At 36.2% G+C, this 19,829-nt stretch overlaps 1 protein-coding gene across 4 annotated transcripts in view; it reads right to left on the bottom strand.

Annotated features, from left to right (window-relative positions):
- The window catches only part of LOC117080998 (membrane-spanning 4-domains subfamily A member 8-like), a 38,999-nt gene extending 27,975 nt beyond the window's left edge, over window positions 1-11,024 (bottom strand). For 2 of the 4 annotated variants that reach the window (XM_033206523.1, XM_033206526.1), the window contains exons 1-3: window positions 10,826-11,024; window positions 9,359-9,455; window positions 2,004-2,147 (exon numbers count right to left, since the gene is read on the bottom strand). In XM_033206523.1, coding sequence (XP_033062414.1) covers window positions 2,004-2,147; window positions 9,359-9,406 — 192 coding nt within the window. In that variant the 5' untranslated portion in view covers window positions 9,407-9,455; window positions 10,826-11,024. Of the gene's footprint in view, window positions 1-2,003; window positions 2,148-9,358; window positions 9,456-10,686 lie in introns of all 4 variants that reach the window. The other 2 variants (XM_033206525.1, XM_033206524.1) reach the window with 2 other exon arrangements.
- Between the last annotated feature and the right edge of the window lie 8,805 nt (window positions 11,025-19,829).

Genomic DNA, 19,829 nt, shown 5'->3' on the forward strand with positions numbered 1-19,829 from the left:
ATATCCAACAGGCTACTTGACATCTCCAGTTGAATATTAAATAAATATTTCAAACTCAATATTGTCAAAGCAAACTCATCATCTTCCTCTGAAAACCAGTTCTGTACAGTCTCACCTGTATCACTTGATGTCAAGTCATTCCTTCTATTAGCTTGAACAAAAACCCTGGCATTATCTTTAACTTCTTTCACACTCCATACCCAATCCATCAAGATATCAAGTTGGCTCTACCTCAACATATGTCTATATTACTTTCACCACCTTCACTTCTAACAACTTTGTTTGAGCCTCACCTGGACTTTTGAAGTAGCTTTCTAAAAAGTCTATTTGGACCCCTTCATTCTCTTTTCAACACAGAAACCAAAGTGATTCTTTTAAAACCTAAACCAGATTATTTAACTTCTGTTTATGAAACACTATAATAACTCCAATTCACTTACAGTAAAAGCTAAAATCTTTACAATGGCTTACATAGCCCTATATTGTCATGCATCTCATTATTTTTTCTAGCTTGTTTTCTACTATTATTGTGGTTGCTCACTCTGTTCCAGAAATGTTCCAGAAATACTGACTACATTTTTCTAGGAACTCTTCATTGAAGACTTCATTCTGACTGTTTTCTCTCCAAAATGTTCTTTCCCAACATATCTTTGTGGTCAAAACCATCATTTTTTCAAGTCCTTGCTCAAATGTCACTATGGTAGTTTGAACTGTTGGTCACAATTTTTTACTTTTAGGTAATAATAATATATTTTCATACTCTTGCCATGATCTCATGGTGCTTGGATTATGCTTCCCTGCTCTTTAATTTAGGTCTTGATCATTTTATTTGTTTTAGCTGGGATTTTAACAAACATGACCCAAGCCAAAGCTTGAAATGGTCTTGTATGATTAGGATTGTCCTCTTGTGTTCTCACTTTTCATTGTGAGAAGAATATGCCTCTAGTAGCCACTAGTCTAAAAGCAATAAGATACATATGGAGTGGATCTGGACCTGTCCTGTAGCTTGAAACCAGGCCAAGGGCAGCTGAATCTCTGCCAAGTCTGCGTGAGTAAAAAATAAATGCTTGTAATTGTATGCCACTGGGTGTTTGGTGGTTTATTACATAACAATAGATCAGTAATAGAGCCACTTTTTCAATGAGCCCTACCTCAACCATCCAATTTTAGATGATAACCTATATCCCTTTGCCACTTTCCCAAAAATTCCAGTCCCCCTTAGCCTACTCTCTTTTTGCTTCTATAGCCTTATCATCTTCTAATATACTACGCCATGCTAAAATAAAAGCTCCATAAGAACTTGGATCTTTGTTTGGTTTGCTAATGTATCTCAGGCACCTAAAACAGTGCCTGACACATCATGGTACTCAGTAAGTACCAGTTGAGTGATCAAACTCCAAATGTGATATTATAATAAGCTTCACTCAGGATTTTGTGGGAAACATGGCACATCAACCACCATAATATCCTTCTTCATGATATCCCCTTTAAAGACAATGGCACATCACTCATCATACTATCAGACACAATAAAATTCAATTTTAAAATCTCTGTTTAATTTTACCAAATACTTCTGGAATACAACACAAAGATTTTATGTTTCTTTCCCTACACAAATTGTATATATCCCACTATTTCCTCAGCAGTTATGCTCTCTCATGTTTTATTTGCGCCACTGGCAAAATAAATACCATATGGGCAGTTGAATAGTCACCAACAATTTTCTGTTTTCCCAAAATGCCCCTTGTGCATCTTATCATTTTTCTTCATATCCTAGAAGAATGTAAAAGGTAGCCTTTTAACAAAAGACTCTTATTATTAAAGAATATCACTGATAAGAATCTAAGTTTTTTCGTATTGGTATATTATTTTCAACTAGATAAAATGAGTTCCTTGAGAATAAAAATTGTGCATTTTTAGTTTCAGTCTCTGGCACACTGCTTGACTAATACACAGTCATTAAATGTAATGAATGACAATCAGAAATTTGATTATTTACTCACAAGCCAGGATGACCAAAATGGGTATGCTGTTAGTAATGCAATAGGAGTATATGTGGCTCCAAATGCAACAATTTGTGTGAATAACAAATACATCCAGAGCAGTCCCAGGCAATCAAGAAGTATGCCAGTCATTATTTGTATGGCCTGGAAGAAAATAACACTACCATTAATTATTATTTTAGTTCAACCTTTGAAAGGAATAGACATCAAGAAAGCGCCAAGGTGAAGATGGAAGGTGATGACCTAACAGAATTTTAAATTTCTCAACATTCAAATCAGATAAGGAGACTTGATTATTTCAGAGCAGTTTGTAGTTATAATGACTATGTACATATCCAATAAAATTATACTAGGAGTCTGTTTATCTGATTGGTTCAGGAGATTACATAGCAGCATTAGTCCTGGAGTCCAGAAGAACTGATCTCTTTTGAGAGTCATCAGTCCCTGTGTGGTCAACAATCCTTGACCTGTATGGTCAAGAATTCTTGACCTAGGTCAACAATATTATCCGGCATATACAACTCTTATGTTCTACAGGCAACTAGACTTGGTATTTCTGACCTTCCCTAGATTCCTCTTATCTTACCAAAGCTGGGTTTTGGACTTTGGTTCCTTTTGTTCTTCCCACCTCCAAAACATCTATAACTGATAGTTTTGAGTCCTTCACAAGAGGGTCCTTTTGAAAGGGTAGTGAACCTTTGGGATCCTTGGTTTTCTGTCACTCTTCCAAGGGGCTATTTCCTGATGTGGAGGTCTCAGATAATTCGTACCCAGTGAAGTTATAGGTCAGCTATGACAGTTTCTCAGCCATAGGAGGACAAATCTAAGTTGTATGAAGAGCCCTCTAACGTATCACTGTAGAGCCTTTCAGTTGGTTTTCAGGTAGATATTTCTCAGGGGTGCTTTTTTCTGCCACAGCTGAATGAACCAACATTCTGACTCTCCCTACCTACACCCCCAGGTAAGCACAGGGGTTAAGTTTGAAAAAGCTGAAGGAGCAGGATTGGAGTTCATAACTTAGCATCTTTTGCCATACTGCCACCATAGTTTCACAATGTCTGGGGATTCCTGACATATTTTTCTCACAGATTTTGTTAAAACATGGACATCTCTACTTGAAGTTTGCAATGAGCTTCTGTTCTGGTGTGTGATTCTGGGGAGAGCCAAGAAGTGGCTAATTAATGAAAATACTATTTTCACTTACAGATTAACCCCTAGACAACACAAAACTACGCATTTAGAGGTACTTCCGGCAGGCTGTGGCAGGAAGCAAGGGGAAATTGGAATGGATAGGATTTTTCCCACTGACTGACGTGCTGTGCACATTTCATCTCCTTGCTTGGCATGGAACACAATGACTTTCTCTGAAGTCTGAGTTTAGTGAAGGATGTGGAATTAAAAAAAAAAAACCTTTATTTTTAAGTAATTATAAATTCATAGGAATTTTCAAAACTATGGACAGGTCCTTGTGTCCTGAGTCCAGATTCTCAGAATGGTTACATCTTACGTAACTATATGACAATATCAAAATTAGGAAATTAACCGCGATACAGTGTGTGTGTATGGTTATGTGTCATTTTAGCACATAAGCGTATTTGCATAATTACAGCCATAATCAGGATACAGAACTATTCTATCACCATGAAGCTATCCCTCGTGCTATATCTTTATTGTCCCAACAATGCTAAACTTCTGGTAGTCACTAATTTGTTTTTCATATCCTCACTATTATCATTTTGATAGTGTCAAATAAATGGAATAATTCAGTATGTTCCTTTTGTGATTGGCTTTTTTGTTGTTGTCCAGCAAAATACCTTTGAAATTCATCAAGTTGTTATGTGTAACAATGTAGTTCACTCCTTTTTAATTTCTGAGTAGTAGTCTATGGTATGAACAACTAGAGTTTATTCACCTCTTGAGGGGGTATTTTTATAGTTTCCAGTTTGGGAGCTATTACAAATAAAGATGTTATGAATAGTCATATGTAAATTCTGCAGACATCAGTTTTCAGTTGTCCAAGATAAATACCCTGGAGCTCACTTGCTAAGTTTAATGGTAAGTGTATGTTTAGTACTTAAATAAGATGTCAAACTATTTTTGAGAGTGATTATATCATTTTTATATTCTCACTGGCAATGTAAGAGAGATCCAGTTTCCCTGCATCATCTCCAGCATTTGGTATTATCACAATTTCTTATTTTAGTTGTTCTAATAGGTTTGTAGTGATATCTCATTATGGTCTTAATTTGTGTTTCTCTCATGGCTAATGCTGTTGAGCATCTTTCTATATGCTTATGCCATCTGTATATCTTTTTCAGTGAAATGTCTTTTCATGTCTTTTGCTGGTTTTAAAGTTGAATCATTTGTGTTTTTTCTGCAGTTGAGTCTTAAGGATTTTAAGAAGGATATTCTTAGATATAAATCCGTTGTCAGAGATGTGGTTAGCAAGCATTTTCTCCTACTCTGTAGCTTGTCATTTCATCTTCCTAACAAGGGTATTTCACAAAACAAAACTTAATTTTGGTGAGGTAAAATTTATTGATTTGTGTCTTTTATGGATGGATCATGTTTTTAAGGTCATGTTAAAGAGCTCTAGAGTCCTAGGTACTAAATATTTTCTCCTATGCTTTCTTCTAAAAGTGTTATAGTTTTATATTTTATATTTAAATATATTATCCATTTTGAGTTAATTTTTGTATAAGGTAAAAGACTTTAGTTTGAGGTTCTTTTCTTTTATTTTTTGCCGGTGGTTATCCTGTTAGTCCAACACAATTTTTAGAGATGACTATACTTCCTCCATTGAATTACTTTTATAAAAAGTCAGTCAACCATAACTGTATGAGTCTACTTATGGATAGTGTGTTCTGTTCCATTTATCTGTGTATCTGTTACTACACCAATACCACAGTCTTAATATCTGTAGTTACATTTCTTAAAATCAGGTAGTATGATTCCTTTCACTTTATTCTTCTTTAAAAAGTTTTAGCTATTCTAGCTTCTCAACCTTTCCATAAAAATTTTTGATAATCTTATTTAAATCTACAAAAAATGTTTCCAGGATTTTGATAGGAATTGTGCTAAATCTATATGTCAATTTTGGGACAATTAATATTTTTACTATGTTGAGATTTTCAGTCACAACAATAAATGTCTTTTCATTTACGTAACCTACTTGGAATTCTTTTATTTATTTCTTTTTTTTTTTTTTTTTTGGAGATAAAGTTTTGCTCTTGTCAACCAGGTTGGAATTCAGTGGCATGATCTTGGCTCACTGCAACCTTTGCCTCCCAGGTTCAAGCAATTCTCCTGCCTCAGCCTCCTGAGTAGCTGGGATTACAGGCATGTGCCACGGCACCTGGCTAATTTTTGTATTTTTAGTAGAGACGGGGTTTTACCATGTTGGTCAGGTTTGTCTTGAACTCCTGACCTCAGGTGATCCACCTGCCTGAGTCTCTATTAGTATAATTTTCAAAATATGAGTCCTGTACATATTTTGCTAACTTTATACCTAAGTATTTGTTTGACTGATTTTAAATAGTATTGTGTTTTAAATTTTGTTGTCCATATGTTCATTGCTATTATATAAAAATATAATCAATTTTGTATGTTGATCATTAATCTTGTATCCTGTGACCTTACTGAACTCACTGATTAGTTCCAGGAGTCCTTTTTTTTTTTTCAAATTGCAGGGGATTTTCTACATAGATCATCATGTCATCTGCAAACAGGGATATTTTCATTTTTTTCCTTTACAATCTGTATGCTTTTTATTTTTCTTTTTTATCTTATTGATCTGTGCTAAGACTTCTAGTACTGTGCTAGTAAGCATGGTGAGACTTGATATCTTTGCACTGTTACCAATCTTAGGTGAAAATAATTCAATTTTTAAACATGAAATATAATGTTAGCTGTAAGTTTTTTTGTGGGTGTTCTTTATCAGGTTGTGGAAGTTCTCTTACATTTCTATTATTCTAAGAGCTTTCTAAAATATCATGAATAGGTGTTAAATTTTGTCAAATGTGGTTTATTTTGCATCAACTGACATGATCATGTGATTTTTCTTCTTTAGCCTATTAATATGATGGGTTACATCGATTGCTTTTTGAGTACTAAACCAGCTTTGTGTATCTGGAATAAGTCTCACTTAGTCATGGTGGAAAAGTATTTTTAAATATTGTTGAATTATATTTGCTAATACTTCATAAATGATTTTTGGGTGTATATTCTGAAGGATATGGATCTATAGTTTTCTTCTTTTGTACTATCTTTGTCTTATTTGTTTTTGGTATCAGAATAATATTGGCCTCTTCAAATAAGTTGGGAAATGTTTCATTCTCTTCTGTTTCTTTGAAAAATATTGAAAATAACTGGTGTTGAATATTCTAAGAACACCTGGTAGAATTCTTCAGTGAAATCAGGCCTGGCCTGGAGATTTCTTTTTCAGGAGTTTTAAAATTACAAATTTAATTTTTCTAACAATTATAGGGCCATTAAAATGATCTATTTCATATTGAGCTGTAGTTTGTGCTTTTTGGGAAAATTTGTTCATTTTATCAAAGTTGTCAAATTTGTGTCTATAGTTACTGATAGCAGTCTCTTAATATCATTTTGAGATATAAATTATCTGTAGTAATATACTTTATTTCTGAGTTTGATAATTTTTGTCTTCTTTTTCTTGATCAGTCTTGCTAGATGTTTGTTGATTTTGATGATCTTTTATAAGAATTAACTATTTGTTGTACTGATTTTCTCTACTTTTTAAATTTTAATTTTATTGATTTATTTTCTTATCTTTATTATTTTCTCCTGATTTCTTTGGGTTTATTTTGCTCTTCTTTTTTCTAGTTTATTTTTAGGTGAGAGTTTAGAGTATTTATTTGACAATTTTCTTGTTTTCTGTAAGGATTTAGTGTTATACATTTTGATATCATGTATTTTCATTATAATTTAATTGAATTTTATAAATTTTCCATTGAAATGTCCTCTTTAAAGCATTAATTATTTAGTAGTGTCTTAATTTTCAAGTTTGGAGCTTTTTTGTTATCTTTCTCTTAATTGGTTTCTAGTGTGATTCTATTTTGGTGAAAGAACACATTCCATATGATTTCAATTCTTTTAAATATTTCCAAGTTTGTTTTATGGCCCAAAATATAGTTAATTGGTTAATGGCCCATGGACACTTAAAAAGAATGTGTATTCTTAAGAGCAAAGACATGGAATCAACCTAAATGCTCATCAACGGTAGACTAGATAAAGAAAATGTGGTACATATACACTAAGCCATAAAAAAGAATGAAATCATGTCCTTTGCTGCAACATGAATAGAGCTGGAGGCCATTATCCTAAGCAAACTAACACATGAACAGAAAACTAAATACTGCATGTTCTGACTTATAAGTGGGAGCTCAATGTCCAGCACACATGAACACAAAGAAGGTAACAACAGACATCAGGACCTGCTTGAGGGTAGAAGTTTGGAACAGGGTGAGGACTGAAAAACTACCCATGAGGTACTATGCTTATGACTTGGGTGATTACATAATCTGTACAATAAACCCCATAATAACCATTTACTATATAACAAACCCACACATACACCCCTGAACCTAAAAGAAAAAGAAAAAAAAGAAAAAGAAAGAGTATGTGTTCTGATGTTAGATATTCTATAAATATTAATTACATTTTACTGGTTGATGGTGGTGTTGAGTTCTTTAATATATTTGTTTTTCTTGCTTAGTTATATCAATCAAATTTTTATTTTTAAAATTTATTTTATTTTTTAGTTATATAATATTTGTACAGATTTGTGGGGTACATGTAATATTTTGCTACATTTATTGAATGTGTAATGATCAAGCCAGGGTATTTAGGATATTTCTGTGTGTTGCAAATGTCTCAAGTTCCTCTCTTCTAGGTATTTTGAATTGCTTTGGCTATTTGAAAACTTTTTTGATTCCATACAAATTTTAGGATTCTTTTTTCTATTTCTATAAAAAATTACATTGGTATTTCGATTTGGAATACATTGAAATTGTAGATTTCTTTGGTTAGTATCATCATTTTTCCAATCCATGAGCATGGGATGTCTTTCTGTTTGTTTATGCCCTCTTCAATTTCTTTTATCAGTCTTCTGTAGTTTTACTTATAGTTTTCCTTTCACCTTCTTGGTTAAATTTATTCTTAGGTATTTTATGTTTTGAAATTGCAGGCTTCAAAACATTAGTAGGTATATCTCAACTGGGGACCCAGTTTGAGATATATGAAATAAAAAGAAAACCCAGGAAACTCACTAACATATCATTCTCTGGGTTCAAAGCTCCCTAAATCTTATTCTTCCTTATCTGTACTTCTCAGGATCTTCTTGTATTTATCCAAAATTTTAGATATAGTTAGTGGTAAGAATAGGGAGAAATGGTCGTTGGAATGTCTTAAAGCATGAAATAAAACCAAAGCTCTGTGTCTTCTTAGATAACAGTAGATCTCATTAGAAAGACAGTAATATAGACAATAACAAATTTATTTATTCTCAAATACATTTCAACTAATTATTTCCCAATATCAAGACCAGATAAATGGATAAGGGGGTTAGGAATCCACATCTTTAATTTCATACCTTATAAATGAGGAGAGAAAATATTGGGTTCATTGCTTGTTTTATGTAAGGCTCTTAGTATAATTCTGGCAAAGGATCAGGCAGATCTTAAATAAGTGGGAGTAATAATATACTTGTGATGTTGGGAATTTTCCTGAACCAAACTTTAATCCTACTTGTTTAATCCTAATCTGGTTCCATCATCCAACAATGAATGGATAATGCAAAATCATCCAGCAATATGGGTGAATACCTGCCATATTTGATGAAGTTGACTGGGAAAAGAGTCATGTATTTTGGGGGTAATCTTGAAAGCACAGTGCTATTGTTACCACTGTCCATAAAGCTCTATGGTCTGCAGCTTCTCCTGAATGTAGTTTCCACAATTTGATCATCTCATTTAGAACCATGTCATTAGCTTAGCTTGAAATAATTTATAGATGCCAAAAGGAGATTTCTTTACGCATTTCCAGAGTCAGGGTTTTCTGAGAGCAATGAGTGGGTTTAGACGTTGTTGGGTCATTTACATGTAGCTGATAAATTCATAATTTCTGCTTTATTTAATGTGAGCCTGATAAATAGCTTACGTGTTGAGGCTGAATGTGGAAAAATGCAGATGCTACATAACAATTTCAGGACACTTCTATTAACATTCCTCCATTTGAGGAGTTTATAATAGAGGTGGTTACAGTCTCTTCCCTTTTATATTTAGAAATCGCAACACTATAATCATTTATTCACTCAAGTGGCATTTAGTTCTTACCCCCAACATTCTTGTTTCCTCTTTTATCCACAGACGAGTTTGTGGCATTTTTCACTAAGATACAATAGAGAAATGAAAGAATAAATGTATTCCTTTTCTGTAGGAAAATATGAAAACAAATTAATGTTAATTTTTTGGGGGGTAAGAAACTTAAACTTTAGAGGGAAATCCAACCTACAGCTGCCTATTTTTCATGACTTTGTTGTTCCCTGAGAGCTTTTTGCATGAAACCACCAAGATTACCATCTTGAGAAATCCATTAGTTACCTCTCAAATTGTTTGTTCACTTACAAACCTTAAATTAGGCTTTAGTAAATAGAATATGGTGACTGTCCCAATAACATCAATCCCTCTAGAAATTACCCATATCCCCACATCTTGCAGGGTCAGAGAAATTGGGCTTTTGGTTGCCATGGTTTATTCTCTTACTCATTGTTTCCCTCTAAATTAAAGCCTGGTTCAGGGGTACCTGACTGGAAGAACCCATGTCATATACCTCCACCAGATGCAGGGGAGGCTGGAAAATAGAGTGATAAGTTATATTCTGGAAAGGTGGGCTTCATAAGTTAGGAACCAATAAAAATATAGAGAGGGTGTTCAATAGATAATTACAACTCACAGATAGCTATCATTAGATTGTATATAACCTGTGTTATTCTCCCTAGCATCCATAATTATTATTTTATCCTAGCTGATTGGGTCAAAGGTAAACATCTAAAGCAAGGTGAGTTCATGATATTCTCTTTCCAAGATTGTTCAGGCTGGTCTCTTGTTGAGAAGATGTAAAAATTTAGTAGCAGTGGCATTGCCATGCTCTTCTCTAATGGACAAAATTGTAGAGAAAGTAAGTTTTGAGAGTGAGAGGATAAAGACACCCAGAGAAAAGCAGAGATGGAAGAACAGAACTTCCCAAGATTATGATGGCTTTCCATTTTCTAGTTTCAATTTCTTTCAGAAACCTGGCTGATTTCTGGTCCTTACATTATGTAAAATACCAGTTCATATATTATAACAAATATATCTTAATTTTGCTAAAACTAATAAGAGATAGCTTTTGTTTCTTGCAACTTTTTTTTAAATTGCTTTGTCTTGTAAATTTTCTCATGTGGTTTTCACAAGATTCCCCAGTCTCCAAGGGAAGATTGTCAAAGTCTAAGATCTTGTCTTTATATTTTTCATTTATAAACGTTTCCTTTCACTTATATAAACCATGAACTCTTAAGGCTTAAACTGCCTTTGAGATGACCCATTAAGCTTGAAATGGAAAGCTGTAGTGGAAAGAGTCAAACTTGAGTTCGTATCTTACCAGTTGTGAGTTCAAATCTTACCTTACATGACCTTGTTCACATCATTTACTTTTCCAAAGTCTGTTTCCTCAGCGCCAAAAAACAAAAACAAAAACAAAAACAAAAAAACCCACCCTCCCTCCTGTAGCACTGTATTGGGGAGCAAACAAGAGAAACTTACAAAATTGAAACTCGAACAAGAGGAACTTATGGTCCACAGCAGACCATGCCCTACAATGACTTGATCACAAGGCCAGAGGTGTGTGATCCTGCAGTTGGTGCCCTTAGATCTGGATCTTCCGGCTTCAGAGTTGCGGAAGCAGCACCTCCCTGGTGGGAGATGTTTCCTGGATGGTGACCCTCATCTCTTCTCGCGAGGTTCCAACGCAGCGGTTATGGTCTAGAGCGGCTGCCAGGGGACTCCACGTGGAGACTTGCGCCGACACAGGCACCCTGCGGGCCTGCAAACTGTTCTGAGCCTGCTGTCTCTCAGGACGGCAGTGAGAGATGAGGCGTGGGGTGGGATCTGACACAGACGAATGCTTTCCTGCCCATGTTAGCGTCATACTCGCTGCGCCTGACTCCAGCCGCAGGCCGCCTCCACAGAGACTTCGTTATCAAGCAAATGCCCTCTTCATCACTTCTGTAATAGGTTAGTATTAACAAGTCTTTTTACTTTTAATCCCCACAAGGTCTAGAGGAAAGGGTACTAATCAATAAACCTGGGCTCTGGTCCTTAACTCTCCCTTTTATTTGGTAGTTGCCTGTTTGAGCAAAGTATTGATCTTCCCTATTCTTTACGTTGTTTTCTGTATAGTTAAGGTGTACATTTTGGGATAAAGTAAATTATAAAATAGAGAGACCACAGATTTCAATGTGCTCTTAATCCTGTGCCTGGTGATGACCTGCCAAATGTCAGGCAAACAGTCAAAAGACAAGTAAACAAATAACAACAACAACAACAAACCCCAAAACCAAAACCAAAGTGCACAGTCACTGCAGACTTTTCAGCTTCCTATGAAAACTCTTCAGAGAGAATATTTTATGCCCAGTGAGACTCTGTGCTTAATTCAAGTTGCTATATATAGATAAAATACCTTTCCATAGCCTGAAAATAAAACGTATAATATGTGATATGATCTATAGGCAATACCATTCAGGACATAGGCAAGTGCAAAAATTGTATGATGAAAATGCCAAAAGCAATTTCAACGAAAGCAAAAATTGACAAAAGGGACCTAATTAAACTAAATAACTTCTGCACGGCAAAAGAAACTATCATCAGGTCAGGCATGGTGGCTCATGCCTGTAATCCCAGCTCTTTGGGAGGCTGAGGCAGGTGGATCATGAGGTCAGAAGTTCAAAACCAGCCTGGCCAAGATGGTGAGACCCTGTCTTTACTAAAAATACAAAAATTAGCCGGGTGTGGTGGTGGGGTGGTGGGCACCTGTAATCCCAGCTACTTGGGTGGCTGAGGCAGATAATTGCTTGAATCTGAGAGGTAGAGGTTGCAGTTAGCTGAGATCATACCACTGGACTACACTACAGCCTGGGTGAGAAAGCGAGACTCTGTCAAAAAAAAAAAAAAAAAAAAAAGAAAGAAACTATCATCAGAATGAACAGACAATGTACAGAATGGGAGAAAAGTTTTACAATCTACCCATCTGACAAAGGTCTAGTATTCAGAGTCTACCATGAACTTAATTTTATAAGAAGAAAAAAAAAAAAAACAGGCAATCCCATTAAAAACTGGGCAAAGGACAAGAACAGACAGTTCTCAAAATAAGACATTCATGTGGCCAACAAACATATGAAAAAAGCTCAACTTCACTGATCATTAGAGAAATGCAAGCCAAACCACAGGGAGATACCATCTCATGCCAGTTAGAATGGCGGTTATTAAAAAATCAAGAAACAACGGATGCTGGAGAGGATACAGAGAAAAGGAATGCTTTTACCCTTTTGGTGGGAGTATAAATTAGTTCAACCATTGTGGAGGACAGTGTGGCAAATCCTCAAAGATATAGAAGCAGAAATGCCATTTGACTCAGCAATAAACATTACTGAGTCTATTGCATTTTTCACTTCATTTATTATATTTTTCAGCTCCAAAATTTGTTTTAAAATAATTTTAATCTCTGTTAAGTGTATCTGTTTGATCATTTATTATTTTCCTTATTTCATTGAGTTGTTTATATTTTCTTGAAGTTTGCTGAGCTTTCTTAAAGCAATTATTTTAAATGGTCTGTGAAGCAGTTTGTATATCTTTATTTCTTTGGGGTCAGCTACTGGGAGACTGTTATTTTGGTAGTATGTCTCCTTAGTTGTTCATGTTCCTTACTGCCTTATATTGATTTCTCTGCATTTGTGGAGCAGAGAAATTCTATACTAGAATTTACAGGCTAGTTTTTGTGTATAAACACCTTTTCCTGTGGGTAAAAGGAGGTGCAAGAGTGTTTGCTAGGTGGGATGCAGCAGAAGTTCTGGCATCACTAAGGGGCACAGCTGTGCAGTCTCTTTGCAGCTCTGTCAGCTCGGTTTGGTATTGACAAAGATTACATGGATCCTCAGCATGCACCAGTGTGGATGTTTGTTGCAGTAGTGTGAGTTTTTGGGCTTTATGGTGGTTGTAGCTGTTAGGGTCTTCTTGATCCTGATGTTGTAGTGATGGAAGTTCTCTTGACACTGGATCCTACTTGCAAGCCCAAATGGCATTGGCACTGATGTCTGCTGAGTGGTACCTGTGGAGTGGTCATAGACATGAAGCCTGAAGTGTTGGGATTCACTCAGGATGGTGGCAGAAATATTAAAGGGAAATATTAGGAAAAGTTATAAGAAATAGTCACAAATCTGTTGGAAGGCCGAAAGGTTACATAGCTTGTAATAACTGAACGGGCTCAAGGCAGCTGGTTCTTACCTGAGAGCATTAGGTCATAGGGTAAATACTAGGGACAATAGAGGCTTCCCTAGTTAAGTCTGTTTACCCTACCTCCATTAACTAACTTTTGAGCCAGATGGCCCTCTTGGGGGGAGGTCGACCAGGAATATTGTCCCCTAATGGTGTTTACTTTAGATCGCAGCTTTAATCATTTAGACCTGAGCTTTAATCATTCCTAGAACTACTCTCTTAACCATGTTAATTATCCACAAGTGTGTTGACTCAGAGCTTTTGTTGTTTATTGTATACTAAATAAATGCTTGGAGTGTGAACTGCTCAGGGCTGGCCGCAGCGACAAACCCTTCTTGGTGTGCAGGCGGTTGGACGCTCAGCAGGACTGGCAAAACAGAGTGTCTGTGTATATCAGTGTAGATTTTATTCATCCGTTGTTTGGGTCAGGGTCTGTGGGTGGACCCCCCACAGCTAATGCCCTCCAGTGAGGAGCAATATCTCACTGAAGCACTGGTACTTGTGGAGGGTCTATGAATCCTGAATCTGAGGTGGTACTGGCATTGGTGGCTTGGGCACTGGCACCATTTCACTGACCCCTCATGCTTCCCAGGTGAGGTGATGCCCCACCCTGCTTTGGCTCACACTCTGTGGGCTGCAACCACTGTCCAACAAGTCCCAATGAAATGAACCCAGTACCTCAGTTGGAAATGCAGAAATCACCTGTCTTCTGCATCGCTCATGCTGGAAGCTGTAGACTGAAGCTGTTCCTATTCAGCCATCTTGGAGCAATCTTGGGATTGCTTTCTTGATTTATTTTTTAGATTGATTGCTGTTTGCATGTAGAAACACTACTGATTTTTGTGAGTGTTGATTTTATATCCTGCAAATTTACTGAATTCATTTATCAGTCCTGTGAGTGTTTTCATGGAGAATTTACATTTTTCTAAATATAGTATCATGTCGTCTGGAGAAAAGATAATTTGACTGCTTCCTTTCCAATATGGGTGCCCTTTATTTCTTTCTCTTGCCTAATTGCTCTGGCTAGCAATTCCAGTACTATGTTGAATACAAGTGGTGAAAGTGGGCATCCTTGCCTTGTTACAGATCTCAGTGGGAAGGCTTTCGGTTTTTCTTTGTTCAGTATGATATTAGCTGTGGGCTTGTCATATATGGCCTTTATCAAGTGCATGTATATTCCTTCTATACCAGTTTGTTGAGGGTTTTTATCATGAAGGGATGTTGAATTTTATTGAATGCTTTTTCAGACTGTGTTGAAATGATTATATAGTTTTTGTCCTTTATTGTTGATATGATTTACCACATTTACTGATTTGTACATGTTGAACCATTTTTGCATCTCTAGGTTGAATTCCAATAGATCATGATAAATAATCTCTTTTAGTATGTTGTTCAGATTGCTAGTATTTTGTTGAGGATTTTTGCAACTATGTTCATTAGGGATATTGGCCTGTAGTTTTTGTTGTGTTCTTGTTTGGTTTTGGTATCAGAGTAATTCTAGCCTTATAAATGAGTTGAGTACTATTCTCTCCTCTTTAATTTTTTGAAATAGTTTGAGTAGAGTTGATATTAGTTCTTCTTCCAATGTTTGGTAGACTTTAACAGTCAATCTTTCAGATCCTGGACTTTTCTTTGATGGGAGACTGCTTATAACTGCTTTGATCTTGTTACACATTATTGGTATGTTCAGATTTTCTATTTCTTCATAGTTCAATCTTGGTAGGTTGTATGTGTCGAGAAATTTATCCATTTCTTCTAGATTATCCAAGTTATTGGCATATAGTTGTTCATAATAGTCTCTAATGATCCTTTGTATTTCTTTGGTTTCAGTTGTAATGTTTCCTTTTTCTTCTCCAATTTTATTCATTTGGGGCTTCTCTTTTTATTCTCCTTTTTATTCTAACTAAAGGTTTGCCAATTTTGTTTTATCTTTTCAAAATTCAACTTTTCATTTTGCTGATCTTTTGTATTGTTTTTTGGTCTCAATTTCACTTATTTCTGCTCTGATCTTTTAGAAATGTCTTTCTTTCTACTAATTTCAGGGTGGTTTATTCTTGCTTTTGTAGTTCCTTGAGGTGCACTGTTAGGTTGCTTATTTGAAATTTATTAAATATAGCTATTTATTAGTATAAACTTCCCTCTTAGTACACGTTTTCTGCATCCCATAGATTCTGGTGTCTTTTGTTTCCATTTTCATTTGTTTCAAAAATATTTAATATTCCTTCTTAATTTCTTCCTTGACCCATTGGTTGTTTGAGGATATATTGTTTAATTTTCATGTATTTGTACAGTTTCCCAAGTTCCACTTGTTCTTGATTTCTAGTTTTATTCCATTGTGGTCGGAAAAGATACCTGATACAATTTTTACTTTTTTGAATTTGTTGAGACTTATTCTGTGGCTAAAATATGGTCTATCCTGGAGGTTATTCCATTTGCTGATGAGAAGAATATGTGTTCTGCAGTAGTTGGGCAAAGTGTTCCCTAAATGTCTGTTAGGTCCAATTCATGTGTAGTTTAACTGCAATATTTCTTTGTTGATTTTCTGCATGGATGATCTGTCCACTGCCAAAAATGTGATGTTGAAGTCCCTTACTATTATTGTATTACAGTATCTCTCATTTCAAATCTGTTAATATTTGCTGATGTATTTGGGTGCTCTGGTGTTGGGTGCATACATAGTTACTATTGTTATCTCCTATTGTTGAAGTGACACCTTTATCATTATACAATGGCCTTTTTGCCTTTTTGTATAATTTTTGACTTAAAGTCTATTTTATATTATCTAAGCATAGCTACTCCTGTTCATATTTGGTTTCCATTTGCATGGGATATCTTTTTCCATCCTTCACTTTCAATCTGTGTGTGTCTTTATAAGTGAAGTAAATTTCTTGTATGCAACATATAGTTGGGTTCTGTTTTTAGTTCATGCAGCCACTGTATGTCTTTTAATTGGATAATTTAATTTACTTAATAACAGTGTTATTATTGACAGGTAAGGCCTTACTACTGCCATTTTGCTACTTGTTTTATAGTTGTTGTGTAACTTTTCTCTTCCTTTCTTACTGTTTTCCTTTGTGTGTAAGTGGTTTTCTCCAGTAGCATGTTTTAATTCATTATTTTAATTTTTAGGATATCGATGATAGGTTTTTACTCTGTGGTTTCCATTATGCTTATATAAAGCATCTTATAGCTATAGCAAGTTGTTTAATATAAATATTAAATATTTTAGATATTTAAGATAGGCAATATTTTTATTTTTAGTAGTTTAAATGTTCTTATTTTTAATAGTTTTGGCTTTAGTCTTCTTACTAAAGATATACAGCGTTTAAACACCACAGTTACAATATCAATTTAACAATCACCTTAGCATTCTATTCTATGCATTGAGGGATTAGGTTTTATTTCATTCTTCACAGACTGGCTTTGTTTGTGCCTGTCCTTTAGAGGGATTTCCAGGGATTCTAAGCTGACTTACTGTTGTTTTACCGGAGCCTGTGACCACTGCAGCTATCTCAGCATTACAAGACACCTTAAGCCCAGGCTTACTGTGAACCTCTTGAAGACTTCAAGGTTGACACAGCTTTCTGATCCAGATGGACCTGGGAAAGACTCAAGAAGGGTACTGGGATTGTGTGAAAATGCTGAATGACTGACCCAGTGACCCAGATAGGCGTACTGCCTAGCAAGTCTCTGTACAGATAGGCTGTGTCCCCAAGTGCAGCAAGAGTAGCTAGAGTTGAGACTGGGCCCTTTTGGGAACTGCTGTGAGAAGGAGGCTAGTGGGCCCATGTCAGTTCAGATAAGCATGCATCATCCAGCAGATTCCTGCACAAGTGGGCAAGTTTCTTGACTGCTGCAGGAAGGGCCAGAGCTGAGATTGGGCCCCCTCAAGATCTGCTGTGAAACAGAGGGTGGGTTGCTGGTATAGCTACCTGACTGTACCAGGAGGGTTTTGAGCTGAAATTGGGCCCCCTTGAGATTTTCAGTGAGACACAGGATGAGGAGGTCAATTTCAGTGTAGAGGGGTGCGTGCCACCCAGCAAGTTCCTGCACAGATAGGATAGCTCCTCAACTGCAGTGAGAGGGGCCAGAGCTGAGACTGGGGCCCCTCAGGATCTGCGGTGGAATAAAGGTTATAGAGCTCCGTCTTGTTGGCTCAGAGGGCACATGTCTCCCAGGAGGACCCTGCAAACATGCGATGGTTCCTTGATTGCAGCAGAAGGGACTGGAACTGAGACTGGGCTCCCTTGGGGTCTCCTTTGTGATGTAGGATGGAATACTCATCTTGTTGGCCCAGACAAGTACTCATTTCCCAGCAGATTCTCAGCACAGATGGGATAGTTTCTCACTGCAGTGAGAGGCACTGGAGCTGAGAGTGGACCCGCTTGGGATCTGCTGTGGGACAGAGGTTGGCAAGCCTATCATGGAGGCTCAGAATTTTGGGTTACAAGAGATGAGTGAGTCTCACTTTGGGGTTCTTGTGTGAGTAGCTCTGAGCTGGGACCTCAGCTAAGGAAGGCTGAAGCAGAGCCACAGTGCACCTTTCAGGGTCACTGCCAAGATCAATGTCAGCAGGCAGACAAGCCTTTCCACCATGGCACTGGTGTGCATGATTCCTTCTGGAACTCATGGTAGATGGTTTTGGTTGTAGGCTCAAAGCCAAATGAGGCTTTAAACAAACCCGTTTGAGGCCTAGGATATTACCGGGCTTGAATCTACAAGCAATCTCGGCAAATCAGCCACTCGGGTGTTGGTCTGCACTCTAAAAATGACTCTCCTGGATCTTGGGCTCCACTGGGATTTGACAAACTCCTACCTGAATCCCAAGGCTCCTGCAGAGAGACTTTTGACTTGGAATGGGTGCAGAATTGTTATTGTTCTGGGAGATATGAGTAGGTTATTTTCTAGTCTGCCATCATGGTAACATCAACCCTCAATACTTTTAAGTACCATCAAAATCAGTCAGTTTATAGCTGATCTTTCCTCTGTTTCCAGATTTGTATTTTCAACTACTTAATTGACATCTCTACTTTGATATTCTATAGTTACCTCAAACTCAACTTATCCTAATAGAATTTGTCATTTTATCCAATCCTGTTATGTCTTATATGCTTTATATCACTGTAGGTTTTATCTAATCCAGAAACTAGGGGATTATTTTAGATTTCTTCACACCTCATGTTTAATCAGCCAGTAAGGCTAAAACTTACCACGTTTCATTGCTTCTCTGAATCACTACAATAATACTTCATTTTTCCTCCCACAATCCAGTTGCTTTAATCAAATTTATACTTTCTATCGCATTTTCCCATATTTCATACTTTTTTCAATGTAAATCCAAGCCTATAATTTTCCTGTTGAAATACTTTCCAATGGCCCCCTACTGTCTGCAAGCTTTAGTTCAATACTTTAGTATTAATTATTCCTCTTATTTCACATCTGAAGGATTATTTCTTCTGTCTTATTTCTACTTTTTTATACTCTGTTAATTTATATGTCATACATAGTCTTAATTTGGTAGCTGTTTGTTTCCTCCCCTAAAATAAAGTCTCCTTGTCATCAGGTACCTTATTAATTGCTGATACTCCAGAGCTTAATATGTTATTCATTGGCATACAGTAGACAATCTGAAAAAAATGAGCTAAGTGCTGAAATTCTTAGAATCAAGTAACCTCAGTTTACAGTGTTAGATAGCAATCAGTGTGAAACATCTTTCTGAAGTCATGTTCCATATTAGAAGAGAGGGTGAACTGAATTCAGAACAGATTTCTAGAAAATTCTCCTTATTGTGGAAAAACTGTCTGCTTTGAAAAGCAGTTGAACAGATGATCCAAACAATGATAAGAAGAAAGAACCAAGGGGAAAGAAAGATAAGAAAGATAGCAGATATGTTCAGGGCAGAAAGGAACTTTAAATAAGGAGAAGAGAAGTCAAAGAACAATGAAGGAAATATGAATTAGAGGCCTTTTGATTCATACTTTGTTAAAGTAGAAGCCAGTTAAAGTAGAAGAACTCAGACTATAAAATGTGCTTTCTACTTGTATGGACATAAGTATTTAAAGTTTCCCTGTGAATTATATGGCATCATGGCCCAAGTCAACAGCCTTCACTCTAGAGATAATAATGAATCTTTTTGACAGTCTCTTACAAAAAGCTCTATTATGGAGAGTTGACAGCTATTCAGAGTACCTAGATAACAAATTCATTCCATAATAATCTCATATTTAAATAGGGAAAAGCTTTCCCCTTGCAGCCTAGAAAAATATGAGCAGAGACA

This window comes from Trachypithecus francoisi, unplaced genomic scaffold, assembly GCF_009764315.1.
Source record: "Trachypithecus francoisi isolate TF-2019V2 unplaced genomic scaffold, Tfra_2.0 Lachesis_group8, whole genome shotgun sequence".
NCBI lineage: Eukaryota > Metazoa > Chordata > Mammalia > Primates > Cercopithecidae > Trachypithecus > Trachypithecus francoisi.